This window comes from Plecotus auritus, assembly GCF_963455305.1.
Source record: "Plecotus auritus genome assembly, chromosome: 10".
NCBI lineage: Eukaryota > Metazoa > Chordata > Mammalia > Chiroptera > Vespertilionidae > Plecotus > Plecotus auritus.
This window is the reverse complement of record NC_137785.1, coordinates 42,267,625-42,291,187: the sequence shown is the minus strand read 5'-3', so window position 1 is coordinate 42,291,187 and position 23,563 is coordinate 42,267,625. Positions and strand designations below refer to the sequence as shown.

At 41.4% G+C, this 23,563-nt stretch overlaps 1 protein-coding gene across 4 annotated transcripts in view; it reads right to left on the bottom strand.

Annotated features, from left to right (window-relative positions):
* The window catches only part of WDR59 (WD repeat domain 59), a 75,672-nt gene that overhangs the window by 5,306 nt on the left and 46,803 nt on the right, over positions 1-23,563 (bottom strand). The window contains exons 18-27 of one of the 4 annotated variants that reach the window (XM_080644331.1): positions 20,585-20,738; positions 16,892-16,948; positions 10,641-10,774; positions 9,241-9,322; positions 7,451-7,563; positions 5,952-6,102; positions 5,784-5,856; positions 4,738-4,864; positions 4,440-4,582; positions 2,079-2,238 (exon numbers count right to left, since the gene is read on the bottom strand). In XM_080644331.1, coding sequence (XP_080500457.1) covers positions 2,174-2,238; positions 4,440-4,582; positions 4,738-4,864; positions 5,784-5,856; positions 5,952-6,102; positions 7,451-7,563; positions 9,241-9,322; positions 10,641-10,774; positions 16,892-16,948; positions 20,585-20,738 — 1,099 coding nt within the window. In that variant the 3' untranslated portion in view covers positions 2,079-2,173. Of the gene's footprint in view, positions 1-2,078; positions 2,239-4,439; positions 4,583-4,737; positions 4,865-5,783; positions 5,857-5,951; positions 6,103-7,450; positions 7,564-9,240; positions 9,323-10,640; positions 10,775-16,891; positions 16,949-20,584; positions 20,739-23,563 lie in introns of those variants that run through there. The other 3 variants (XM_080644329.1, XM_080644330.1, XR_013959183.1) reach the window with 3 other exon arrangements.

Here is a 23,563-nt window from a genome sequence, read left to right as displayed (position 1 = left end):
ACATTTTTAAATCACAAAGCTGTCCAGGTGTTTTTTTACTAGAACACTGACCAACTTAGGATTCTCAGGGAAGAAGGGATATACCCACAGGTACAGGCTTTGCAGGTGAAATCTGGTGGAGACAAAATGGAGCATTCTTGGTTCATAATAGACAAGCTAAAAGGCAGTAAAAATACTCTGGCACAGAGAACAATAAAATTACGATTCCCGAGGCTCCTGGAAAACTCTGAAGATGCAGTGTCATAAGACTCGTTTGTTAACCATACAGAAGAGCTGTGTGTATTAATGAACATCACCTATTACACAAATGTAAATAAAACCAGCCACATAAATAAGACAACAAATTAATCAATCAGCTGAAGCAGAAAATTGCTGCGAAAAATTTGGGTGAGCAGATGAGCACCTCCGGGGCAGGAACTGGGGCAGGGCTGACAAGGCAAAGCAATCACCTTGCTCAGCCACATTTACAACCCAGAGCCACATACCATAATGGAAGAAACAGAAACAAAAATCACTGTACTTTCAGGGACTTAAAAAAAAAAATTCTGTCCAGAATTATCGCCAATAAATGAAGCTTTGAGTCCTTTCTATAAATATGTACCCTCTAAATGATAACAACTTTACCCCTCAAATTTGCTGCCAATACAGGATGACCCTGCAGATGTGATAAGCTCGAGCGGGAATTGCTGGTTTTCCACCCCAAGGACACCAAGTACCCTTGGTAATGTTGTTGTATTTTCCTTTCACTACCTATTTCCTGTAATTGGGCAGCCTGACTCTCCCAAAGAGTAAACACTGTAAGGCTGGAAATATATTTGATTTTTTTGTCTGTGAATCTATCTTTCACAGCCCTCCCTTTCTGAAATCTTATAATAATGTTTGTAATGGTATTAGTGCATATTATTCTTGAATATCATTTAAGTCTTCACAAGCTAATGTTTTATTTCTCTGATTGGATTGTAGACCTCCTGACCCACCCACCTACAAACCATGACATAGTTCTTTGCACAGCCTGGGGAACGCAGCGTGACGCTTCATAAGAGTAGATGTCACTAAGAGTTTAGCTGATTGATCAGTGATTCATATATTTTCCTAAAAACTAATTTAAAAAGAAAAAATTGCTCTGGGCCATCATTAATCTCTCCTTGATATACTTGCATGCATTTAGATGCTCTGAAAAATATATTGCCCAAACAGCCTTTTGTGTCTTTGCATTTCTTCAAGTACACACACCAAAATAATCCATGTTAAAAATAATCTGTGTTATTCAGTATCTATAGCTATGTATTATTTGTTTTACTTCTTTTTTAAATTGAAACTAGATACACATGCACAATACTATTACCAAAGCCAGTATTCGCTTCCACACCTACCACTCCTGAGGAAAATCCTTCCAACCCATTTCACTGTTTCTTTTGTTTTTACCTCCCTATCTCTAAACAACAGTTTATGAAGCTATTTCTTAATGTTCATATTTAAGCATTATCTATGACCTCCCGTGGTGGGAGCTCTCTTTCATTCCCCAACCACACACACACACCGCCTGTCCCTCATCTTCCCCAGACAGTTCCGTTACCAACTGCTTGGATCACTATTCTATTTTTACATGATTTATCTAGGTAAACATTATTCAAGTCATGCACCATGACAACTTTTCCTTTCTTCACATTTTGCTTTTCCTGGAGTTAGTAACTGTCTTGTTTTGTTCATTTGCTTAGTTTGCTATGTTCTTATCAATAATTCATCTCTACTGTCTCCCTTAAATATCTGAATCTTCTATAAATATACTGAACTACACTAGATATTTTTTCCAGTTTTCTCTTCTTGAAGACAACGCTCCAGAAGCTCCAACCTGGACTGGTCTACCTCCAGTCGGTCACGACCATCTCCCTCCACCATCATTCCGACTTCCTGGTTTCCTGGACTGAATCTATCCCTCCTCCTTAGAGTGGCTGAACGTTCATTCTCACACTTGACTGCTAACTTGGGTACAGAATCCGAGGTTAGAAATCATTTTCTTGTCATCTAGTTTCTAGTATCTAGTTCACTGCTCCTGAAGCGTCCCTTACACGTAACCTGTTTGCTCTCTCTGGAAGCTCCAGGGTCTTCTCTTTATCCTGTCTTTCTTCATTCATTATGCGAGGTGCTTGGCAGGTCCTCTCAATCTGGAAATCTACTTACCTTCTCTGGAGAATGAACTTCCAGTTTTCTGCTGCATTGAAGCGGGGACCTGGGACCCTACAAAGGCCACGAAACAATACTCCAGTTTTTAATTTTCCCTTCGTGCTGCTTCCAGAGGCACCGGGTACCACTCCTTCCTGAGCCATTTGGAGGTTCTGCCCTGTATCTTACTGTTCTTCTGCCTGCCAGTTTGGGGTTCAGCTTTCTCTGGCCCTATAAAATCTCTACCACTAACCGACCTGCCTCCCAGGTCACAAGTTTTATTGCCAACGTTACTTCTTGCATGGTTATGCCTTTTCAGAAAAGCCCCAGATAGGCTCTTTAAGGAGAGAAGAAATCAACGTGTGTTTAGCCCACTCTCTTTGGCAGTCTTCCATTTCACCCTTTCAAAATCAGCTCTTCTCTTAGCTTCTTTTGTATCAGTCTTGCTCACTGGTGTCTCATCCTAAGGCCTTGTTTCTGGTTCTTCCTCCAAGACTCAATCTCCATGTACTAGTTTCCTTTCAAGGCCCGGAGTGGGTGGGCTCTCTTATTTGCTTTCCCATACTCTTCCTGCCCACCCACCAGCTCCCAGGTAAATTCAGCCATTCTCACAGCTTCAATCCCTACCACTTAAATGCTGAAGATTCCCAAGTTCCTGATCCTAGCTGCAGTCTCTCCTTTGAGCTCCAGACTCACATCCGCCTGCCTACATGACTGCTATAGTCTGATATCTCACACATCATCTCTGACTGTCCCCAACTGAGCTCTCAATTTTCTTCCTGTCTTTTCTATCTTAGAATATGGCACCACCATCTATCTACCCAGCTGCTTAAGCTGAACACCTAGGAATCATCCAAGCTTTGTCTCTTTTCCTCAATCCACATCCAGCTGGTTTGTAAGTCATAATTAGTCTACCTCTAACATATATTTTTAATCCACCCATCTCTCCCCACTGCCATCAATATCACCCCTAGACTGAGCTGCTGGTCTCTCTTTAACTACTTGAATAGTCTTCAGTCTTCCTACCTCTGCCTCTGCTCCTCCAATCCTTTCCTCAGGTAACAGCCGAAGTGACCCTCTTAAAATGGAAACCAGAGCAAGTAACTTACTTTTTTTTTCTTCTTTCTTTCAGAAAGGAAGTAGAGGAGAGAGAGAGAGAGAAACCTCAGTGATAAGAGAGAATCATTTATCGGCTGACCTCTGGCACTCCCCATACTGGGGATCGAGCCCACAACCCAGGCATATGCCCTGACCGGGAATTGAACCATGACCTCCAGGTTCATAGGTCAATGCTCAACCACTGAGCAACACAAGCCAGGCAAGTAATTTACTTCTTAATGCTCTTTGAAGCTTACCATTGAACTCAAAATACAATCCAAATTCTTTACTTTCAAGTTCCTAATCATCCTACTAATCTTACTTTGTATATAAATAGAGTATGGTTTATAATCATAATCTAATTATCAAATCTAATTTTAACTTTATGCCACTCTTCTCAACACTGTGTTCTAGCCACACTGGGCTCTCTTCACTTGTTTAAATAACAAGTCATTTCTCCCAGCACGGCACTCCCCTCGCTGCCTCTGCACCGTGGCTCCCTTTCCTTCAGTCCTCAGCTCCTCAGAAAAACCTTCACAGAATACTTCATCACAGCTTCTAAAATTCTTCCCCCTCTCTCCCTGCCCCAACAGCCTCTCTGTTTGCTGTTAAATACTGACCACAATGTTTAATTACTTAATTCTTCTCCCCCACTAGTCTGTGAGTTCCATGAGAAGAAATGTGTTAGTACTGTGCCTAAGAGGAGTTTTAGTCCAACTTCCAATCAATATCTGAGCATTATATAGAAAACTACTTCTACTACAATAAAAATTGACTCTTGCCCTAACCGGTTTGGCTCAGTGGATAGAGCGTCGGCCTGCAGACTGAAGGGTTCCAGGTTCGATTCCGGTCAAGGGCATGTACCTTGGTTGCAGGCACATCCCCAGTAGGGGGTGTGCAGGAGGCAGCTGATAGATGTTTCTCTCTCATCGATGTTCTAGCTCTCTATCACTCTCCTTTCCTCTCTGTAAAAAATCAATAAAATATATTTTTAAAAAAATTGACTCTTGTCATGAAATGTAAGGGTTTTCAGAAGCTTAAAATAGACTCAAAATGCTTCAGCAATTTCTGGTTATCAACGAGAAACTAAAACTTCATTTCAGGTCTTATGTTATGGATAAATTAAATTAAAGAAGCTTTCAGATAATGACGGGAAGAGAAATAAAATGCATATTCACCGATCCCTTTGTGAGGGTCAGGGGGACAGGAAACAAACTTTAGCACTTCTGCTCGCTTCTCTCTCAGACCCCACCGATAGAGGATTTCCCCATAGCATTTCTTAAAGTCATCAAACTGCTGGGTATTAGCAGGATCCAGGAGCCTGGAAAAAATTCAAAAGATTTCCTGTCAGTTCCTTGAAAAAAAAACGACCTTAATACCAAATGGCACTTTATATACCTTTCTTCACGCAAGAGCCCTGCTTCGGGAGAAGCCAAGCACTATGCAGCCACAGCTCGCTCCTGGGAAGGCCGTTACCTTTTGTTTTTATCATGCTGGTCACGCTCTCGCTCACGAGGATCACTGTAGGTCAGACTCCCGAAGCGGATTTCTTCTGGTGAAGACTCTCCCCAAGGTGAAGATATGTGTTCTATCTCTCTCCCTGCTAAAGAAAATCAAATGGGAAGGGAAGGTGAAAGTCAGAGAAGGCATGGAAAATATCTAAAAACTCCCTTAAATTCCCCAGAAAAAAAATAAGCTAAGTTGAAGATTCTGAGAAATATAATTAAACACAACTTTTTCTTAGCCTTACCTTTTGTCTTGGTGTTGCTTAGTAGCTGATAAGTACACATATGATTAAGCAAATCACAGTATAATGATGTAGTAGCATATTAGGCAGTCATTACTTATAAAGACTTTTTAAATGACATGAGAAAATGCTCATGATGAGGTTAAAAGCAGAACACAAAATCACACATACAGAATGACCCCTCCTACACCCCACAAAGATTGGAAGAAAATGTTCTGGAATGTTAACAAGATGTTATTTCTAGGTGGGGCAATCAATGATTACTATTTTCTAATCCAATACGTTCTGTTTTTTCTTCACTGTGCATGTATTACTTTTATAATCAAGAAAATTAAGATAATATTTTAAAAGAAATTTTAGAAATCCAGAAACCACAAATACACATCAAATAGGTCTTTATGGCCAGCTGGAATTGGGCTCAGTGTTACTCTCTGCATTGAAGAGGACACAGCAAATGACCGGGCATGTGTGATGGAGGAAGGATAGGGTTAAGTTTTAAAGGTGGATACTGGGAAGTCTCCCTGTCAGTATCTCAAGGTCATGGGATGTAAAGCAACCCAGCAAGGCACAAACCCTCCCAGAAACTGGCCTGTTCAAACATGAAGGTCCAGGCCTTGCTGACTACAGTATCGCCATCATAGGAAAGATAAAGGAAAATGAGAAACAAAAGAAAACAGAGACTATTCATCAACTAAGGATTACATGTTATTAACGACTCACATGCAGCTCTTGAGAACTAAACACCCAGCATGGGCTAAGTCAAGTTCGTACCAACCTATGTTCCAGCCACCAGTGGTGAGCCCTGGGTCTGACATGCTTGAGCAGGAACCAGAGGAGGTGAAGCTGGGCTGCAGAACAAACAGGGGCGGCATCAGAACACCATCCCCCATGAAGGTTTACCTTTAGGACACGCCAGACACAAACCAGAAAATCGCAAGCTTACGTATCGACTGTGGGACACCACCAGATTAGATGAACGACTGGGAAAAGGCCCAAAAGGGTTTGGTATCCCCTGAGGCCTGGACTGAGCTTCAAACACACTGCAGAGCATAGCCAGTGTCTGCACATCCCGGAGCTGGCAGTAATGAGCCAACCTGGAGAGGAAGAGGTGAGAGGAGAGAAAACAAGTCAAGAGATGGAGGAAGGATGCTAGCACAATCATGGCAGTTGTTGCCATAGGGATAGGGAAAAGAGGATGCTCAGTTCCTCCTCAAAAACCCTTGTCAGGTACCAGAGCTTTCTATAGATCCAGAGGCTTGATCTACTTTGAGTTTGGCTGAATCTGCTTTGGAATAAAATATATCAAAGTATTACAGATGACCTAGAATACTAATCTGAAAGCTTCTAGCTTGCACCAGGCACGGGCTCCGACTGGAACAAAGCTTCTCCAAGAACTAAGCAGACTAAAGTGACATCTGATTGAGGCCATCCTTGCAGCCTCCCAACTCTAGAGCAGAACCCTGCTTTCTGGGGGTTCCTCGAAACTTCGTTTGTGTAACCTATGGCTATGTGAAGGTGCTCCGAGAACACGCCACTTCACAGTACGGCAAGCAGGCAATCGACTCAAGAGGGGGAATCAGGAAAGTGAGCTATTAAGTAAGAACAACAAGGTACTCATATCTCCTTTGCCCCTTTTAGGACCTCTATGCTAGAATGTGAGGTAGGGACCAGGGGGGCTTGGCCTGTGCGATGGAATAATATTGATACTTTCCTACCAAGCAATGTCTAATATTTTTTAAGGTGTTTCACGCTCACTATCTTAAGTGAGCCTTACATGAAGTGTGAGCAAGCATTATCATCCCTGCGTTACTCTGAGGCAACTCAAGTGTGAGCACATGTTGTCCCAGGTCTGGCCTCAACCAGTAACTAAGCAAACCTTCCCCTAAAAAAAAAGCAGAGATTTTCTGCTTCTCTCTCAGGACCTGGGCCTCACTGTTATGGAGATCCAAGAGGCTTACCTGGTTGTAAATAATTTTGCACATTTTATTTCCAGTATGCCATATTTCAGTGCAATAAATCAAAAATAAATTCAATGTTTTCCTAAACTGTCTAACAGGGTGAAAGCATCATGGCCCCTGGAAAACAGGAAACCCACTGTGCAATTCTTTAATCTGTTCTCAAGGGCGAAGCTTCACAGCACCCACAAAATTGACCATCTCAAGAGCTCAAACTCCTGTGTTCAGACTGACATGACTTATGGGTTAAGCTTCAAAAGGACTCATGAGTCTCCAATCCTTGTTAGAGATGACAAATACTGCATAGTTCCTTCTGCTATAAAAAGTTAGTTGGCACAGAATTATTGCAGCACAAAAAGTAGAGCTCTCGCTTCCACCTCTCACTCCTAGGGCCTCTGCACTTTCCTCTTAGACAACAACTTTGAAAGTGTTGACAGACCTAAAATTTACATCACTCTTTTCCTCACTTTCAGCTCTCAAAACCTACAGTGACTCCAGCAGCTGCCGCCCAAATGGATGCCGAGCCCAGGGTGTTTCCAAATCTGGATCAGACTTCGGACCAAGGCAAAGATCTGTAGCTACTGTAGCCAGCGACCAAACCTGGACAAATCAAGAGAAACACCCAAACTCAGACTGGTGAGGACAGGAACAGGAAGCATGAGAGAATCCCATCTCTCCTCCCTATACATCCCGCCCCTGCTCCTCTGAGAGCTGCAAAGCTAAAAGCTTACAGAAACATAGAATTGTAGGCTGGTGTGGCTCAGTGGTTGAGTGTCAACCTATGACCAAGAGGTCACGGTTTGGTTCCCGGTCAGGGCACATGCCCAAGTTGTGGGCTCAATCCCTAGTGTGGGGCATGCAGGAGGCAACCAATCAATGGTTCTCTCTCATCATTCATTGATGTTTCTCTCTCTCTCTCTCCCTCTCCCTTCCTCTCTGAAATCAATAAAAATATTTTTAAAAAACACACTTTAGGAAGTAATATTTCCTCAGGGAATTTTTTTCAGAACATGAACATTGGGTCTGCCTTAGCACTGCATTTACCAATCTTCCCACCAACCCTATGAGGTAATTATTCTTATGGTTCCCATTTCACAAATACAAGGGGGGCAAAAGTGGTTTACAGTTGTTTGTATGGAAAATTATACAATAATTAATAAATAATACAAGAATAAACTGTGTTTTACAATTTCACAACTGTAAAACTACTTTTACCCCACCTAGATACAGAGGCTGAGAGAGTCCAGGATTACATCACTAGGGTGCTGAGTTACACCTGTGCCTCCTGTTATACATTCCACAATATTTCTACTTCTTTATTTGGCTTCTTAGTATTCACGGGACTTTAGGTGGCTAGGTTCTTATAGAAATAGATCATATTCACCTAACAGGGTTTGGGCAAAAACTTTACAGTATTTATTAGGAGACAAATGGAAATCCTAGGGGTTTTCTACAAATAGAAATCAAGGGAAGGCCTTAGCTCGGGTCATTTGGAGGGTTATAAGGGGAAAAAACTGAGTGGACAGGACAACAGCTAGTTTCCATTGCTCAATCTAATCCTCGCACTAAAGAATAAAGGTGCAATAGAGACAGAGTGGATTAGTGGTTGCCTAGGGCTGGGTGAGGAAGAAGGATTGAGAGCTAGGATAATGAAAATGTGCTGAAAGTATTTGTGGTGAGGTTGCAAAACTCTGTGACTATACTAAAAGCCATTAGATAGTACGTTTTAAATGGTGAATCGCATGGTATATGGACTATATTCTCAATAAAGCTGTTAAAAAAACAATAAAGGAGCAGCTTGCTTTAATATACTGATGTGTTCCTGCAAAAATGAAGATTTAAATTTTTGTAAGATCACATTGTATTTTAAAACTGAACGTGTCTATTCTAAAGGAATGTTTTTGTAAACATCTTATGAAATGAAGCATTTTTTAAAGTAAAAAAAAAAAACAGAATTTAGAATAAAAATGGTAAAGATATAGATACTTAAATTTGGTATGCAACCATCACCATAGTACTACTAGTAAAATAGAAAAGAGATGCAATAAAAAATAGTTAGCAAAAGCTTTAGGATCCTCTCAACTAAGCTCTATTAAGAAAATCATCCAAGGGATTTAGAAAGCTACTCTGTCCTTTAGTTTGGCAAAGAAAATGGGAGAGAAACTGAAAAATAGGAGACACATCTTGAAAGGTCACTAAACCACAACTATAAAGTGAAGACACCCTGCTCGGGGAAAAAAAGTAAAATCCAGATTCCAGCAAAAGGGATGAACATACCTGGACAAGATCCTTCCTTCCAACAAGCAAGGCAGAAGTAGCGTTCTTCTGACACGTTTCTTGAATATCATTTACATTTAATCTGAAATGTAAAAATAAAGAGTTTCTTTCTGATCTAACTTCCTAAATCAATTACTCCTTGTTTAATAAACAGACTGAAAATTGCCTCTTTGGTTGTCACTAGAAATGTTTTTTTTGTATTGGCCTAAAGATCCCTTAGTATGTAAGAAGAAAATGCTTAGCTAGCAGCTGATGTTATGCTGTGGGTTCAGGCCTGGGGAAGGTGAAATCGCTCACCTCTTTGAAGCCAGAAGAGGAGGCCAGACTCAAAAACCAATTTGCTGGCCCAGCCAGGTGGCTCAGTGGGTTAGAGCATTGTCCCGATATGCCAAGGTTGCGGGTCAATCCCTGGTCTGGGCACATACAATAACCAACCAATGAATGAGTAGATAAGTGGGACAACAAATCTCTCCCTCTCTCTCTCTCAAGTCAGTGAAAAAAAAACAACAACAGACACCGTTGCTAACCTGCTTAGCTGTGAAGTTCCCCAGACTTGAGAGTTGACTAAAAATGGATTGAAATACATACAACACTGCAGTTTCTAACACAGAGAGTGGTATGCTGTGCATATACTACAAAATGAGTATTTTTGTCATGTGTTCAGGCTCAGGAAGAAGAGGAAGCAGAGGCAGCCTCCGTATGCTTGTCACTCACCTCCCACCTCCCTTCAGCCAAAGAGGCTCTGCTTCATCTGTTTTCCTGACTGGGCTTGGGTGGCAGAATTCTGAGACTGTTCCCAAGATTTCTGCCCCCTGTTATAAGTACTTTATAAGTTCCTCCCTTTAAGTGGGGTGAGTCCAGTGAATACTGAGGGGATGTCACTCCCATGATTAGGTTATTGTTAATCAGTTGACTATGAATTTGTCAAAAGGGAGATTATTCTGAGTGAGCCTGACCTACTCAGGTGACACCTTAGAAAGAAGGTGAAGTGACAGTGAGACACTCCTGCTGGTCTCGAACAAGGTGAAATTAACCTCACTTAACGGCTGCAAGAAACCGAATTCTGTAACAACCTGCATGACCGGAAGAGGACCCTGAGCATTAGATAGGCACACCGCCTGGTCAACTCCATGATTTCAGCTTGGTGAGACCTGGGCAAGGGCCCAGCTGTGCCATGCCCAGGCTCTTGACCCAAGGAAACGGTGAGGTAATAAGTGTATGTTGTTTTAAGCCACTAAGTTTGTCGTAATTTGTTATGCAATAATAGGAAGCTAATATTCTGGGCGACTCTTAAAACTGCTTTTGAAGAAAGGGTTCCAATACTTAAAAAAAGGGGGGGGGGAACCTTTGATAATCATGACTAAATGATAGGCATGGCACACTTAAAACCTTGAACTTACATGTACAGCTCTCCCAGTGACTTGTGAACAGGAAGGAGGCACGCAATATCCTGGATGACAACTTTCCCAGCAGCCTTGATTGGTCGGTTGCCAGAGTCTGATCCCTCGCGCTTGCTTTTCCATCTCCTTGATTTCTGGGGGAGATGACAAGATGTCACTAATGGGGACTTTGCTGAGTGGAAACCTCTAGTTGCAGAGCACATCATAGTTGGTCATTGGTAATTTGCAGAGACTTTGCATTACAACATCATGCCCACAATTATATGAATCAGCATCTATAGGAAATGAAAGGATAACAAAGGGCATTGAGCTCTTGGCCCAAAATCCTAACAGGAGAACAAGCACCTACTGCAGAGCTGTGCTCAAAAACAGACACCTTGAAGCCAGAATTTTGAAAATAAAGAAGAAAAAGAACAGCAGATAAATAAGTTAGTAAAGACCACAAAAATGTGGGAAAAGAGCAACTTTTAAGGCTGGGTTTAGCCCTAGGTTCAAAGTTTTTTTTCCCTTCTAAGAGAGTTTTAATAGGATCTATTGAGAATTTAATCCAGGAATAGCAGTGTGGGCTCTGCAAATTTAATATATGGCAGGCAGGCAGACAGAAAAACTTAGCAGCTCAAGGAGAATTACCTTGTTTTTCCTAGCAGACTTGAACTATTTCTAAAAGTGATCATTTTTAGAATGTCAAAAATACTTGAGCAGAGGGATGTGAGTAATGGACATGGAAGATCATGAGCAACTATCTTATTTCCCCAGAGCCTCACTACAAATGGCTATGTAGGAGCCTGGATGTGGGAAATGAGAGATATCTGAGAAAATGGGAATTATTAGAGAGTAGCACCATCTGGTATCTTCAAAATGACAGCCTGCCAAGGGAGTGATATTCTATTTCATGTTACTGCCAGAAATTAAAAAGGGGGCCACCAAAGTGACTCAACTGAGGAGGAAGGAGGGAGACATATTTATTAACAAAGCATGCAAAAGGAGCCTTTCTGAAAGAGCCTGCAATTTGGAATCAGAAAACCAAGGTTTATTGGTCTTTTTGCCACATGTACTGGTTCAAGGTGACCCTGGGCGAATTACTTATTTGCTGTAAATTTAATCTCATGCCAGTCTCTTTTCATTCACTGATGGCTCAGGACAAGCTTTGTTGTTCCAATCTCCCAAGGTTAATACGGGTACAATGAAAAGTGAGTAAACACTCTGTAAATTCAAAGAGTACAATTTTAAAATCTATAATTTTTATGAATGTGCATAAACCTTCAGAAATGTAATTGGATCATTTTTAGATTACTCACAAATTCATTTTCCACAAGTGATTTTTATACAATCACTTTTCCATAAATTAGTCACGATCTATATTCAGACATCTCTGAACCCTGATGGCCCATCTAATCCCCAAAGTTGCCCAATGCATGTAACTTCCTATGGGATTAGTAAGTGTTATGGAACCTACTAAATCCAGGACACCTGGACTTAGTTCATGGACAGCAAATGAAAAAGATTAGCTGAAATATTTGGACTGCTTATTATAATTGGTAAATATAGATGCTACATTATCATTTTGGACCTTAACCCATTTGCTCTTAAGAAGCAGTTGAGTTACTTTTTACTATTTACCCATACACAAGACAATACTCTGCAACACAAGAGGAAGCTTAATCTATCATTGTGGGGTAGCCCTTCAATTCCCTGCTAGCCCTCGTTATTTTCAAAATTAGAATTGTGTGAGTATCCACAAAAAATGCTACCATTTTTAGCCACAAATATCCTGACGTGGGTGCAAGGGGAGAATGTGCTAAAGAGCAAACAACCTGTCAGAATGGACTGGAGCCAGGCAGTGTTAACCAACACAAGACGGTGTCGTCATGCCTGCTTACTACTATGATATGACTGGTTTTCATAGGGAGGGTGATTTGGCAGAGACAGGAACAGCACAATGTGGTTAAGCAGAAAAGGGAGGGTGTAAATACACCTACTGATTTCACTGTGATTTTCATCCAGGGTCCCAGGAGTTTAAAAATCCCATGAAATGACAAACCCACAGGCCCCACAGGCTTCACATGAGATTTAAGGTACTGGATAGGGAGGGAGGAAGGGAAGGAGGGAGGGAGGGAGGGAGGGAGGGAGCCAGCAAGAAAGAAGGAAGGGAGGGAGGGAAATATTTACACTAAAAAGATTCGACAAGGTAGGGAGAATGATCCATCTAATTTGGTCCTTGGGTTGGTTAGAAGGCTTCTAAAACACTGTTTCAGGCAGTCACTTTGATTCCTCATTATAAAGAGAAATGAGAAACACTTGAAACATTGAGCAATGAACCAGCTCTGTTTAACTAAACCGAGGAAATAAATGGAAACTCACGAGGAATGGGGCCTATAGCTTTCAGACCACAGTGAAAACCACCACAATTCCCTGCCTTTCTAAGCAAACCCAATGAAAAGATAATATTAAGACCTAACTGGTTTGGCTCAGTGGATAGAACGTCGGCCTGCAGACTGAAGGGTCCCAGGTTCGATCCCAGTCAAGGGCATGTACCTTGGTTGCAGGCACATCCCCGGTGGGGAGTGTGCAGGAGGCAGCTGAATCAATATTGAATCGATGTTTCTAACTCTCTATCCCTCTCCCGTCCCCTTCCTCTCTGAAAAAATTCAATAAAATATATTTGAAAAAAAAAAAAACAACAAAAAAAAACCCATGTGCCCAAAGTGGTTCATTTGCAATAGACTAGCTCATTTTAAAATGTTTTTTCCTACCAGACTTGAATATTTCTAAAAGTGACCATTTCAGAATGTCAAAGAAACTTGTAGAGGGACATGGGTAATAGAAAGGGAAGATCATGAACAATTATCTTACTTCCTCAGAGCCTTGCCTACAAATGGCTACACAGGAGCCCGTACATGGAAAAACATCTAACCTGGGACTTAAAGGCTGTCAGGACCAATGTTAGCTCCTGCTACGATGGCTCCCGCATGCGAGCGCAAGCCTCACCACAGCTCTCACAAAGGGGCTGCTGCCTCCACCACTCAAGGCCACACTCATAAGAGCTGAGATTTGAACACAGTCCAGTCAGGCTGCTAAGCCCATATTTGTTCATCTGTTTCAGAGAGCATGACTTTAGATTAAAAAGGAAAAAAAAAATTAAGTCCTGACTACTTGTAAATATGTAAATAGTGTGGTCCATTTTTAAATGGATCCATTTCTGCATGTAAGGAGATCAGCATCTGATTCTAATGAGGCCTAGCCAACACACCATCCTCTACAATTCCTCACTTCTAAAGCCACTTCTCTGCCAAGCACTGCAACTGTTCAACTAAGGCAGAGCAGCGTGCTGCACATCTGCAGAGCAAGCAGCTTCTAGGGCTACACACCTTGGCAGTGGGCATGCCAGGTTCAGACCCAGGTGCTGTATTTCAGGCCAGGTCAAGGGCCTGCACCTCAATGCTCTTTAATCACTGAATAGACTTGTTAGGATTAGGTATATTCGTAGACAGGACTCAAGAGTCCAATGAGCTATCTTAGGACTCTTCCCCCATTTGCAGTCTTGGGTCACAGAGATCAGTAGAAACAAACTAATATGAGTCATCAATATGTACTTGATGAAAATATAAAGATAGCGGTCTTAAACAATTACCTACAATTACCCTTCAATGAATTATAGAAATCACACTCTGTATTTCCTGGGACTTCCCTGTCAACTTCTTGAGACACCAGGCTTCTAGGTGCTTCTCTGTTTGATCTGGTTGATGTGTAGGTGATGTTTATGAAACTTCAATAAGCTGCCTTTGAGCCTATAATAGAAGCTTCCCCAACACAGGGCCACCTAATTATAGCTGCCACCAAGAATCACACTATGAAAGCAATTATGGGACAGCAGTATTCATTCATTTAATCTAGCAAGGAATACTATAAAACATTATCAAAGATCTTTAACCAGTCACAAACAGTGTCTTTTTCTGTTGTTTGTTAATCCTCACCCAAGGATATTTTTCCACTGATTTTTAGAGAGGGGGCGAGAGACAGGGAGAGACACAGAGAAACATCGATGCAAGATGTCTCTCTCACATGGATTGGTTGCCTCCTGCCAGCACCCAGACCAGGGCTGAGGATCAAGCCTGAAACCAAGGTATGTGCCCTTGACCGGAATCGAACCCGGGACCCTTCGGTTCACGGGCCGACATTCTATCCACTGAGCCAAACCAGCTAGGGCAGTGGTCAGCAAACTCATTAGTCAACAGAACCAAATATCAACAGTACGATTGAAATTTCTTTTGAGAGCCAAATTTTTTAAACTTAAACTTCTTCTAACGCCACTTCTTCAAAATAGACTCGCCCAGGCCGTGGTATTTTGTGGAAGAGCCACACTCAAGGGGCCAAAGAGCCGCATGTGGCTCGCGAGTCGCAGTTTGCCGACCACTGGGCTAGGGCAACAGTTCCTTTTTAAATTTGTTGGTTGGTGGTTTTAACATGAAATACCTCCCCTTCCTACTACAGGGGTCACTCAGTAATCCTGTCTAGTTGCCAATTCCTGGGGGAGTCGGATAAAACAAGGCTGCTAAATGAAGACAAGCCAAATCTCAAATCCTTGCTGCTCCCTAACAAGCAGGGACCATTTTTCAGGGTGTTTCTTTTAGAGCTTTGACAATTAAAAGGGTTCATATTCCATCCACATTTTCCCAAGACTTCCTTTCCCCTTAATATCTAGTGGCAATTTTAGGAGTCTCTCTTATCTATGCAACTGTCACGTGAAGACAGGCAAAGAACCATGACACATCAGTCTGAGTGTGGTTGATCTTTCCAGGTGAGGGGAGGACACTATGGCCCAAATGTCCTCTAAACCTCCTGCATTGCTCCAGTCCCACTCTGATGGCTAAAACATGGATACTTTTCTGTGCGGTAAAATCAGTACTTCTGGGAGGCAAAGGACTCTGCATTTCTCTTAGGTCTTCTCAATGCCCCATCAAGAGAAAATGCCCCTTCCCACAGGTTATGAGCAGGGATTGAGGGGGGAGACAAAGCAAGACAGACAAATTATCACATAATGAGCACCAGGGTGCTCCTCTGAACATACCAAGAAGGTGTTCATGGAATCATGGGAAAGAGGACGGATAGGGAAGGAGTTGGGTGGGAGGAAGCGAGAGGGAGGCATTGGTGCAAATAGCACTGAATGACAACCAACAGCCAGCTTGCGACTGTACCACCAGTGTTACTGCTACAACCGGAGGCAACATGGATGTCAATAAATGGGTAAAATGTAAAAACAGCCCAAGAATAAGCCACCAACTGCTTCGCAGCAACCCCATCAACAGTGCATAATCAGCAGAGTGGGCAGGGCATCCCGATGAGTTTAAATAGCAGCAGGGGCCTGCTGGGAAAGCCAGTGGAAGTCAGCAGTCGGGCTGGCTGGGACAGGCCTTTGGAGAAACGGTGGTCACGCTGGCGGCTCCACCTGAAAATTGCCGGCAGCTGTGGTATTGCTAATCAGGGCTCCTGATTTCAACTGGTTTTTATGTGAAAAGGCTATAGAACTACCCCCCTAAGTATTTTTTACACCAAATGAAATTTAAGCTAATGCCTCAAGGCTGCCTTGCACAGCCTGAGGTCACCATGGCACTACTGACTGGTAAAGGGGGCGGGAGAGGAAGACAGAGAGGGGAGATGGGCAGTAGGAGTGAGGAAGAAAGGAAGAAAAGGAAGAGAGGATGTCCAGGTTTGACTGTCAATGCAAAAACTGATGATATGGGGAAAAATTTGTTCCAGAAAATTTCCAAAAAATAAAAACTAGCTTATGTGTCATGTCAGTGGATGAGATGTGCACTTTCCTCTTTGAATTACACCAAGACAATAAAAACAGACACAATGGTGGAAGCCCCTTATATCTTCCTCTGCTTCCCAATGCCAAAGGTAGGCTCTGAAAGCTCTTTGAAATTATACAAATACTCCAAATGAAATCAGGTAGCTGAAGGCTTACAATCGGGGTTCTTTCCAAGAAACCCAGTATTGAGCTTCCTTTTCAAAGGAAAGGATTCACAATCCTTAACGGTATTGGTATTCGCCCATTTGAAACTGTTAGGGAACCAGTAGGCAGTCCTTGGCACCTGACTCCCAAGAATGAAAACTTATTGTTGCTGGTCCTGAAACCCAGCCAGGCTGTCATTTCAGGTTCCTCAAAGCCAGGCAGGTGGCATTTTATTCTTGGGCCTTTGGGCAGAGACAGGATTAGTCAAGGAGAGCATATGCACAGCGCACAGTACCGGGAAGTCGTTAATTGCTTGTATGGACCAACGTCGCCGGGCAGAGCGAGGAGACATCTGTGTGTGAAAACGTTACACCCAGGAGGAGGGAAGAAAAACACCAAGAAAATTAAAAGGGAAAAATATAGAATAAAATGAAAGCTTCCCACACATCTGATGGATTAAATGATACCATAATACACTACAAAATCAGGATTGAAATGCTACAAAATCTGAACTGAAATATAGCAGTAGACGGATTCCCTCTCCTCCCACCCAACCCATCACTCTCCAAACCCAGCTTCAATGTCATTGTTCTTCAGCCCAAAACACATTTCAACATATATGGGGCTGATGTCCACACTGCTCTGACAAAGGAACTAATGAGGGTTAGGATCACAGGGCCACTGGAGAAACAGTGGAGGACTCTGCTTGCCCTTTCAGGGGCATGTGTATGTGCGAGAATATTCCCATTCCTAAAAAGGAAGAAGTTCTTCCATACACTCAATACCACATTTTTTGGGTGCGTAGCTAAAGGGCATTGGAGAAATTGGAAACCTTGACCTTGAGACCGCGGGACTATTTTTAGAGTGATGCCATGGGAAGCAAGAGCCCCAGAGAAATGCAGGGAAGGGGGAGCTAAGGCTGAGGACTTACACTCTTAAGGGCATTCTCCCTAACAACATGAGCATCAGTGTGAAACTGGGAGCATACACACTGTTTATGGAGATCAGAAATTATTCTAGCAACTTCAAGACCTCCCCAGTTATTTACTTTAGAGCTATTTTCATAACATAAACTGAAGCAAATGTGGGAGGTTGCAGAAATTTTTTAATGTTTATAGGGTAAAACCTAATATTTCTCAGAAGTTCTGGGCTTTCCATAGAATAAGTAATATTTCATCAACTATTAATAGTTAGTCCAGTTACCAAATGAATGTTAGCATCACTCTGTGTTTTCTAACTTCCTATAAAAAGTATCTCACAGCCTGGCTGGAGGGCTCAGTGGTTGAGCGTCGACCTATGAACCAGGAGGTCATGGTTTAATTCCCAGTCGGGGCACATGCCCAGGTTTCGGGCTCAATCCCTGGGGTGAGGCATGCCAGAGGCAGCCAATCAATGATTCTCTCATCATTGGTATTTCTATCTCCCTCTCTCTTCCTTTCTGAAATCAATTAAAAAATATATATATTTTTTAAATGTCTCACTTTTTTTAATTTTTAGGAGCAACCCTGGAATTCCATCTGGAGAACCTTTGGCTGAATATAACATAAACTAAGTGGGGCAGGTTAAAATCACAAAAACAGCCCAACTGGTGAGGCTCAGTGGCTGAGGGTCAACCTATAAACCAGGTCACAGTTCCATTCCCAGTCAGGGCACATGCCTGGGTTGTGGGCTTGGTCCCCAGCAGAGGGAGGGCAGAAGCAGCCGATCAATGATTCTCTCTCATCATTGATGTTTCTATCTCTCCCTCTCCCTCTCTCTTCCTCTTTAAAATTAATAAAAATATTTTTAAATGCCTTTTCAAGATCTCAGGGATAGAGATCTAAAAGAGAATAGAAATATGTAGACGAAAGATCTGGGATGAAAATAAAAACACAAAAATTTAGTAAACTGGAATCATTTCCAGAACCAAAGTAATGATAGTGTTATTATTTGACCCAAGAAACTAGACACCTGAGAATCAGAAAATACTCCTTAAGGCACAGAACCGTATTGCTTTCCATAAGGAAGATAAGAAGGCCGATGGACAATATCATGGCTGTATCTCATTTCTTTAATCCTCCCCCTTTGCCCATGTAAATGGGATGGACATGAACAAGCTTTAAGGAGAGATGTATTTCAGATTCATCACAAAATAACTGACTTGCTCATTTTAACATATTATGTTGAACCAACTAAAATTTTTCTTTACGGTAAAAAATGGTCAAATAGCACCCATTTCATGTTTTAGCCTAATAACTACTTTATGTCATCCATTGAAATGTGCCTTCCTTCCCCAGGGATTCTGGGGTTTTTGTAATTTTCTATTTTCTGGCCGGTATGACTATTAATTCACTGAATTAGATGTTTATGATTTGTGAACTTTCCTGTACATAGGTTATATAGCAATATAAAAGTTTCATATACAATTATAATAAAAGAGTCTCTCCCATTTTACTTGCTCACTATCTGAAATAAAACTGAAAAACCACTCACTATGTCACCCTCGGGGATTATCACAGGCCATTTTCTGTAGAGAAGCAGCACAGTGGGAACGACCCCAAACTGAAATACCACGATCCTTCCTTTGGTCCCTCTATGATTGTGCTGTTTTTGTAAAAGAGGCCAGACCATCCAACACATGAGTGTGGGCATTACAAATGCTTCCACATCAGGAGAGGTCTCAACTGGGAACTGGAGTTACTTTGACTCGACATGGCCTTTACACACTGTCACAGAGTCAAAAGTGCTAGTCTGTGTGTTTCGCCCAATCCAAGTCCAAGCATGAGCAGCACATGACATGATTCAACTAAAAGATCTCTTCAACCTGGCTCTAATGCTAAAGAAAATTCCCATATTTATCCAACCATGATGTCAATTAAGAAATGCCTTAGTTCCAACCAGTTTATCAAATCATCTAGGCAGCTACCAGCTAGCTTGCATTTAAAATTATTTTTTTCAATGTAAAAAATTTGGGAAGATATGGTGTCCCAAGAAGGTCTGTGACAGCCAGGGGGATTCATTCCAGCAGAGATGTGAAGAAAGTTGGCTAGAAAGGCAACAAAAAAAAAATCATGGTCCCAGTTCAACTGAATGGTTTTGCCCGAGTCTGGTCTTGCCTCAAGCATCAGTTCCTGCCACTCGTGTCAGACGACAAAGTCAGAGACAGCCAACTATTAGTGAGAACCAGGAATGTTAAGATAGTATAGCTGCAATCAGAGTGATGACACCTCTAACACTTGCTAGAAATTGGTTTATTTAAAAAAATCCAATTTAAAAATTTTAAATTATAGTCAATCCATCATTTCCTCATTAGTGGAGGACAACAGCAAAGAATCCCTTTGGACTGAGTTTGTGAGTAGCTCATTGGTAACTCATGTCAATTAAAAGCTGGTTTAAACCAGACTCTCAATCTGACAAGAAAGAGTTCTCAGAGTCCTTCCTACGCTCTGCCAACACTCTCTACATTGTCGTCACTAAAGGCTTCTGACAGCTTAATAGCTACTTTAGGGACAATGAGTTCCTTAAGAACCCAGGAACGTAAGGCCAGGTTCAAGTGATTTTTATATAAACTGGTCCACTCAAATGGGTACTTCAGTGTAGACTTAGGAAAACTATAAAACCTCTTAGAAATTAACTTTAAAACTTCTCACAGATATGAAGTTGCAAATACAGCAAGACCTCAAGCCCTCAGAAATACCCCTTAATTTGTTGATGAACATCAGAATACCAAGGAAGATCTGAAGCTTAATTATTCTATCTGAAAGAATGATCAACTTAATGAATGGGGATTACAAGAATAGGGTTAAGTGGGAGATCCTCCCAGATACAATTTTAGTAGGTAAAGCCAATGGAAAGGCACAAAACAATGGTCTTTCTTTAACAAACTAACTATGACAGTGAAAGTCTACAGGGAATTGCTAATTTAGCTGCTGTGAGTGGCAAGCAGGGAGACAAAGAACAAGAATCCAGGGAAGGGATAGGAATCAAAGGCCGAGGCTCTGCTGCTTACCCGCTCCTTGTAGTAGAAGGAGCTGACGGAGACCTGCTCTTTCTCACTGCGAGTGGGGCTCCCACTGTATAAACGAAGGTTCCCAGGGGCCTCTGTGCGGATCTTCATTGGCGCAATCAAACCAGTATGATAAGCAGACAAGGCCGAGAGAGATCTGTGGTTGAAAATGCAGCATTACCCACACTGGTTTCAATCTTCCCATCTTCTTAAGCAGTGCCGTGCTTAGCACTTGATGAAACCAAGAGGAAAAGATGGATAAAATGGGGGGAAATGGAAACTCTCCAAAAATGAATTAAACAGAACTTTCAGAACTGAAAAATACCTTATCTGCAGAAGCAGAGAATGTTTCTGATTACATACATAGAAAATTCAAAGGACTTTACAAACTACTAAAACTAATAAGTGAGTTTAGATACAAGGTCAATCTATAAAAATCTACTATGCCTGGCTGGTGTTGTGTTTGCCTGCACACCGAAGGGTCTTGGGTTTGATTCCCAGTCAAGGACATGTACCTGGGTTGCAGGTTTAAGCCTTTGGGGCACATGCAGGAAGCAACCAATCGATGTGTCTCTCCCACATCCATCTTTCTCTCTCTATTTCCCCTTCCTTCCCTGAAAAAATATCCTTGGGTGAGGATTAATAAAACAAAACAAAAAAGAAATCTACTGTTTTTCTATATATTAGACACAAATATTTGGAAAATAAATATTTTTAAAATTTCATTTACATTAGCATCAAAACACATCAAATACCTAGGAACAAATTTAATGGAAAAAATGTGCATTGAAAACACAAAGTATTATAGAGACAGACTCATAGATAGAGAGCAGGCTGACAGCTCTCAGGGGAGTTGGGGGGTTGGAGGGATTGAGCAAAAAGAAAAAAAGAGAAACAACTCTTGGACATGGACAACAGTGTGATGATTTTGGGAGGTAGAGGGGTTCGGGGAGGTCGAGAAGGATACAGGGGGGATAAACGGTTTAAATAAAAAGGAAATATAAAATATTGCTAAGAGAAATTAAAGACCCAAAACAACAGAGAAGTATACCAAGTTAGTGGTTTGGAAGATTACATATTATTAAGATAACAATTTCCTCCAAATTGATCGACAGAGTCGACACAATTCCAATCAAGATTTGAGCTTTATCAGAGAAACCAATAAGCTGATTGCATCTTTTATAGAAATGTAAAAGACCTAGGATAGCCAAAACAATCCTGAATAAAAATAATACACTTGGAGGATTCACACTATCAGACTGGAAACTTACTATGTAAAGCTACATTAAGAGTCTAGTCTTGGCATAAGGAGAGACCAATAGATTAAAGGGGAAAGAGTCCAGAAATACATCCACAAACATACGACCAATTAATTTTCAACAAAGGTATCAATTCAGAATGAGAAAAGAAAAATCTTTTCCATAAATGGTGCTGGGACAATGAAATATTTCTACTAGAAAAAAACAAACAAAAAAACTTTGACTCCTACCTCATATCATACACAAAATTAATTTGAAATTGATTATAGACTTTTAATAAGGAATTTTAAACTACACACTTTTGAAAGAAAACACAGAAGAATAGTTTCATGACCTGGGGAAAGGCAAAGATTTTTTTAGACAGGACACAAAAGCACTAACTATAAAATTTAAAAAGTGATGGCACAGACTTCATCAAAATTAAAAAATACTGTTTATCAATAATCACTAAGGAGGGAGAAAACAAGCCACAGAGTAGAAGAAAATCAATACATCTAGAAAGGATTTGCAACCAAAATGAAAACTACCACAGGTAAATAATAGAAACAGTCCAAAAATTGGGCAAAATAAAAGCACATCATAAAAGATACCCAAATGGTCAATTAGCACACAAAAGTGGCTCAACATCATCAGTCATCGCCAGAGTTGTGCAAATTAAAACCACAATACTACACACCTACACAATGGTTGAAGTAAAAACAAACTGAAAAGGCGAAGTTTTGGAGAGGATGTGGAACAACCAGAACTCTGAAACATTGCTGGCAAAGAGTATAAAACGGTACAACCACTGGGAACAGACTTTTTGGCAATTCTAATAAAATTAAGCATACACCTATGTTTATGACCCAGGGATTTGACTCCTTGGGTAGAGAAATTAATACGCACATCCATAAAAAGACTTGTATTTGTAGGTCTACACAAAATAGCCCCAAACTAGAAATAACCCAATGTTCATCAATAGGAGTAGGAATGAACAAACTGTTTTATTTTCATACAACGAACCTATGGATACATGCAAAATTGAGGATCAATTTCAAAAACATTAAGTTCAGCGAAATAAGCCAGACATAAAACAGTACATGTTGCATGAGTCTATTTAGGTGAAGTTCAAGCACAGGAAAAACTCAACTACAATGATGGCAGTCAGAGGTTTAAACCAGGGAACAGGGACCAGGGAACTTTTCGGGTCAGGGCAATGCGCTGGTTCTTGATTTGGGTGCTGGTTAATAAAATACCGTTAGTATGAAAAACATTCTAATTAGGAACATTTCCCCTCTGATCCAAAGTTCAGATCCAGATAGTCTTGCTTTTCTTAGAGAGGAGGTGATTGTTTTCTAGTCAAACCTTCCAAATAAGGAACCCAGATAATATAAGGGTCTATAGCTCTTAACTCCTAGTTTTTGTGGGACCAGTGTCTCATCTGCCTGGTTTGCTGAGGAGACTGGCAAACTCCCTGGACAGCAGAGGCACCTGCTCATGCCCCTGGTTCAATCTCCTTCCTTTCTTGTTAGTTCAGCTATTCATTCATAAGTATGCTAATATGTTACACCAATGTATCCAGGTGTTGGTAGCAGTAGGATTTAGAAGTTATGGTCACCACACTGTAGAACCAGAAGCCTATGGTATACAACATATTTAAGTTTTAAAAACCAGTAGTATGCCCTTGCTGGTTTGGCTCAATGGATAGAGCATCAGCCTGCGGACTGAGGGGTCCCAGGTTCGA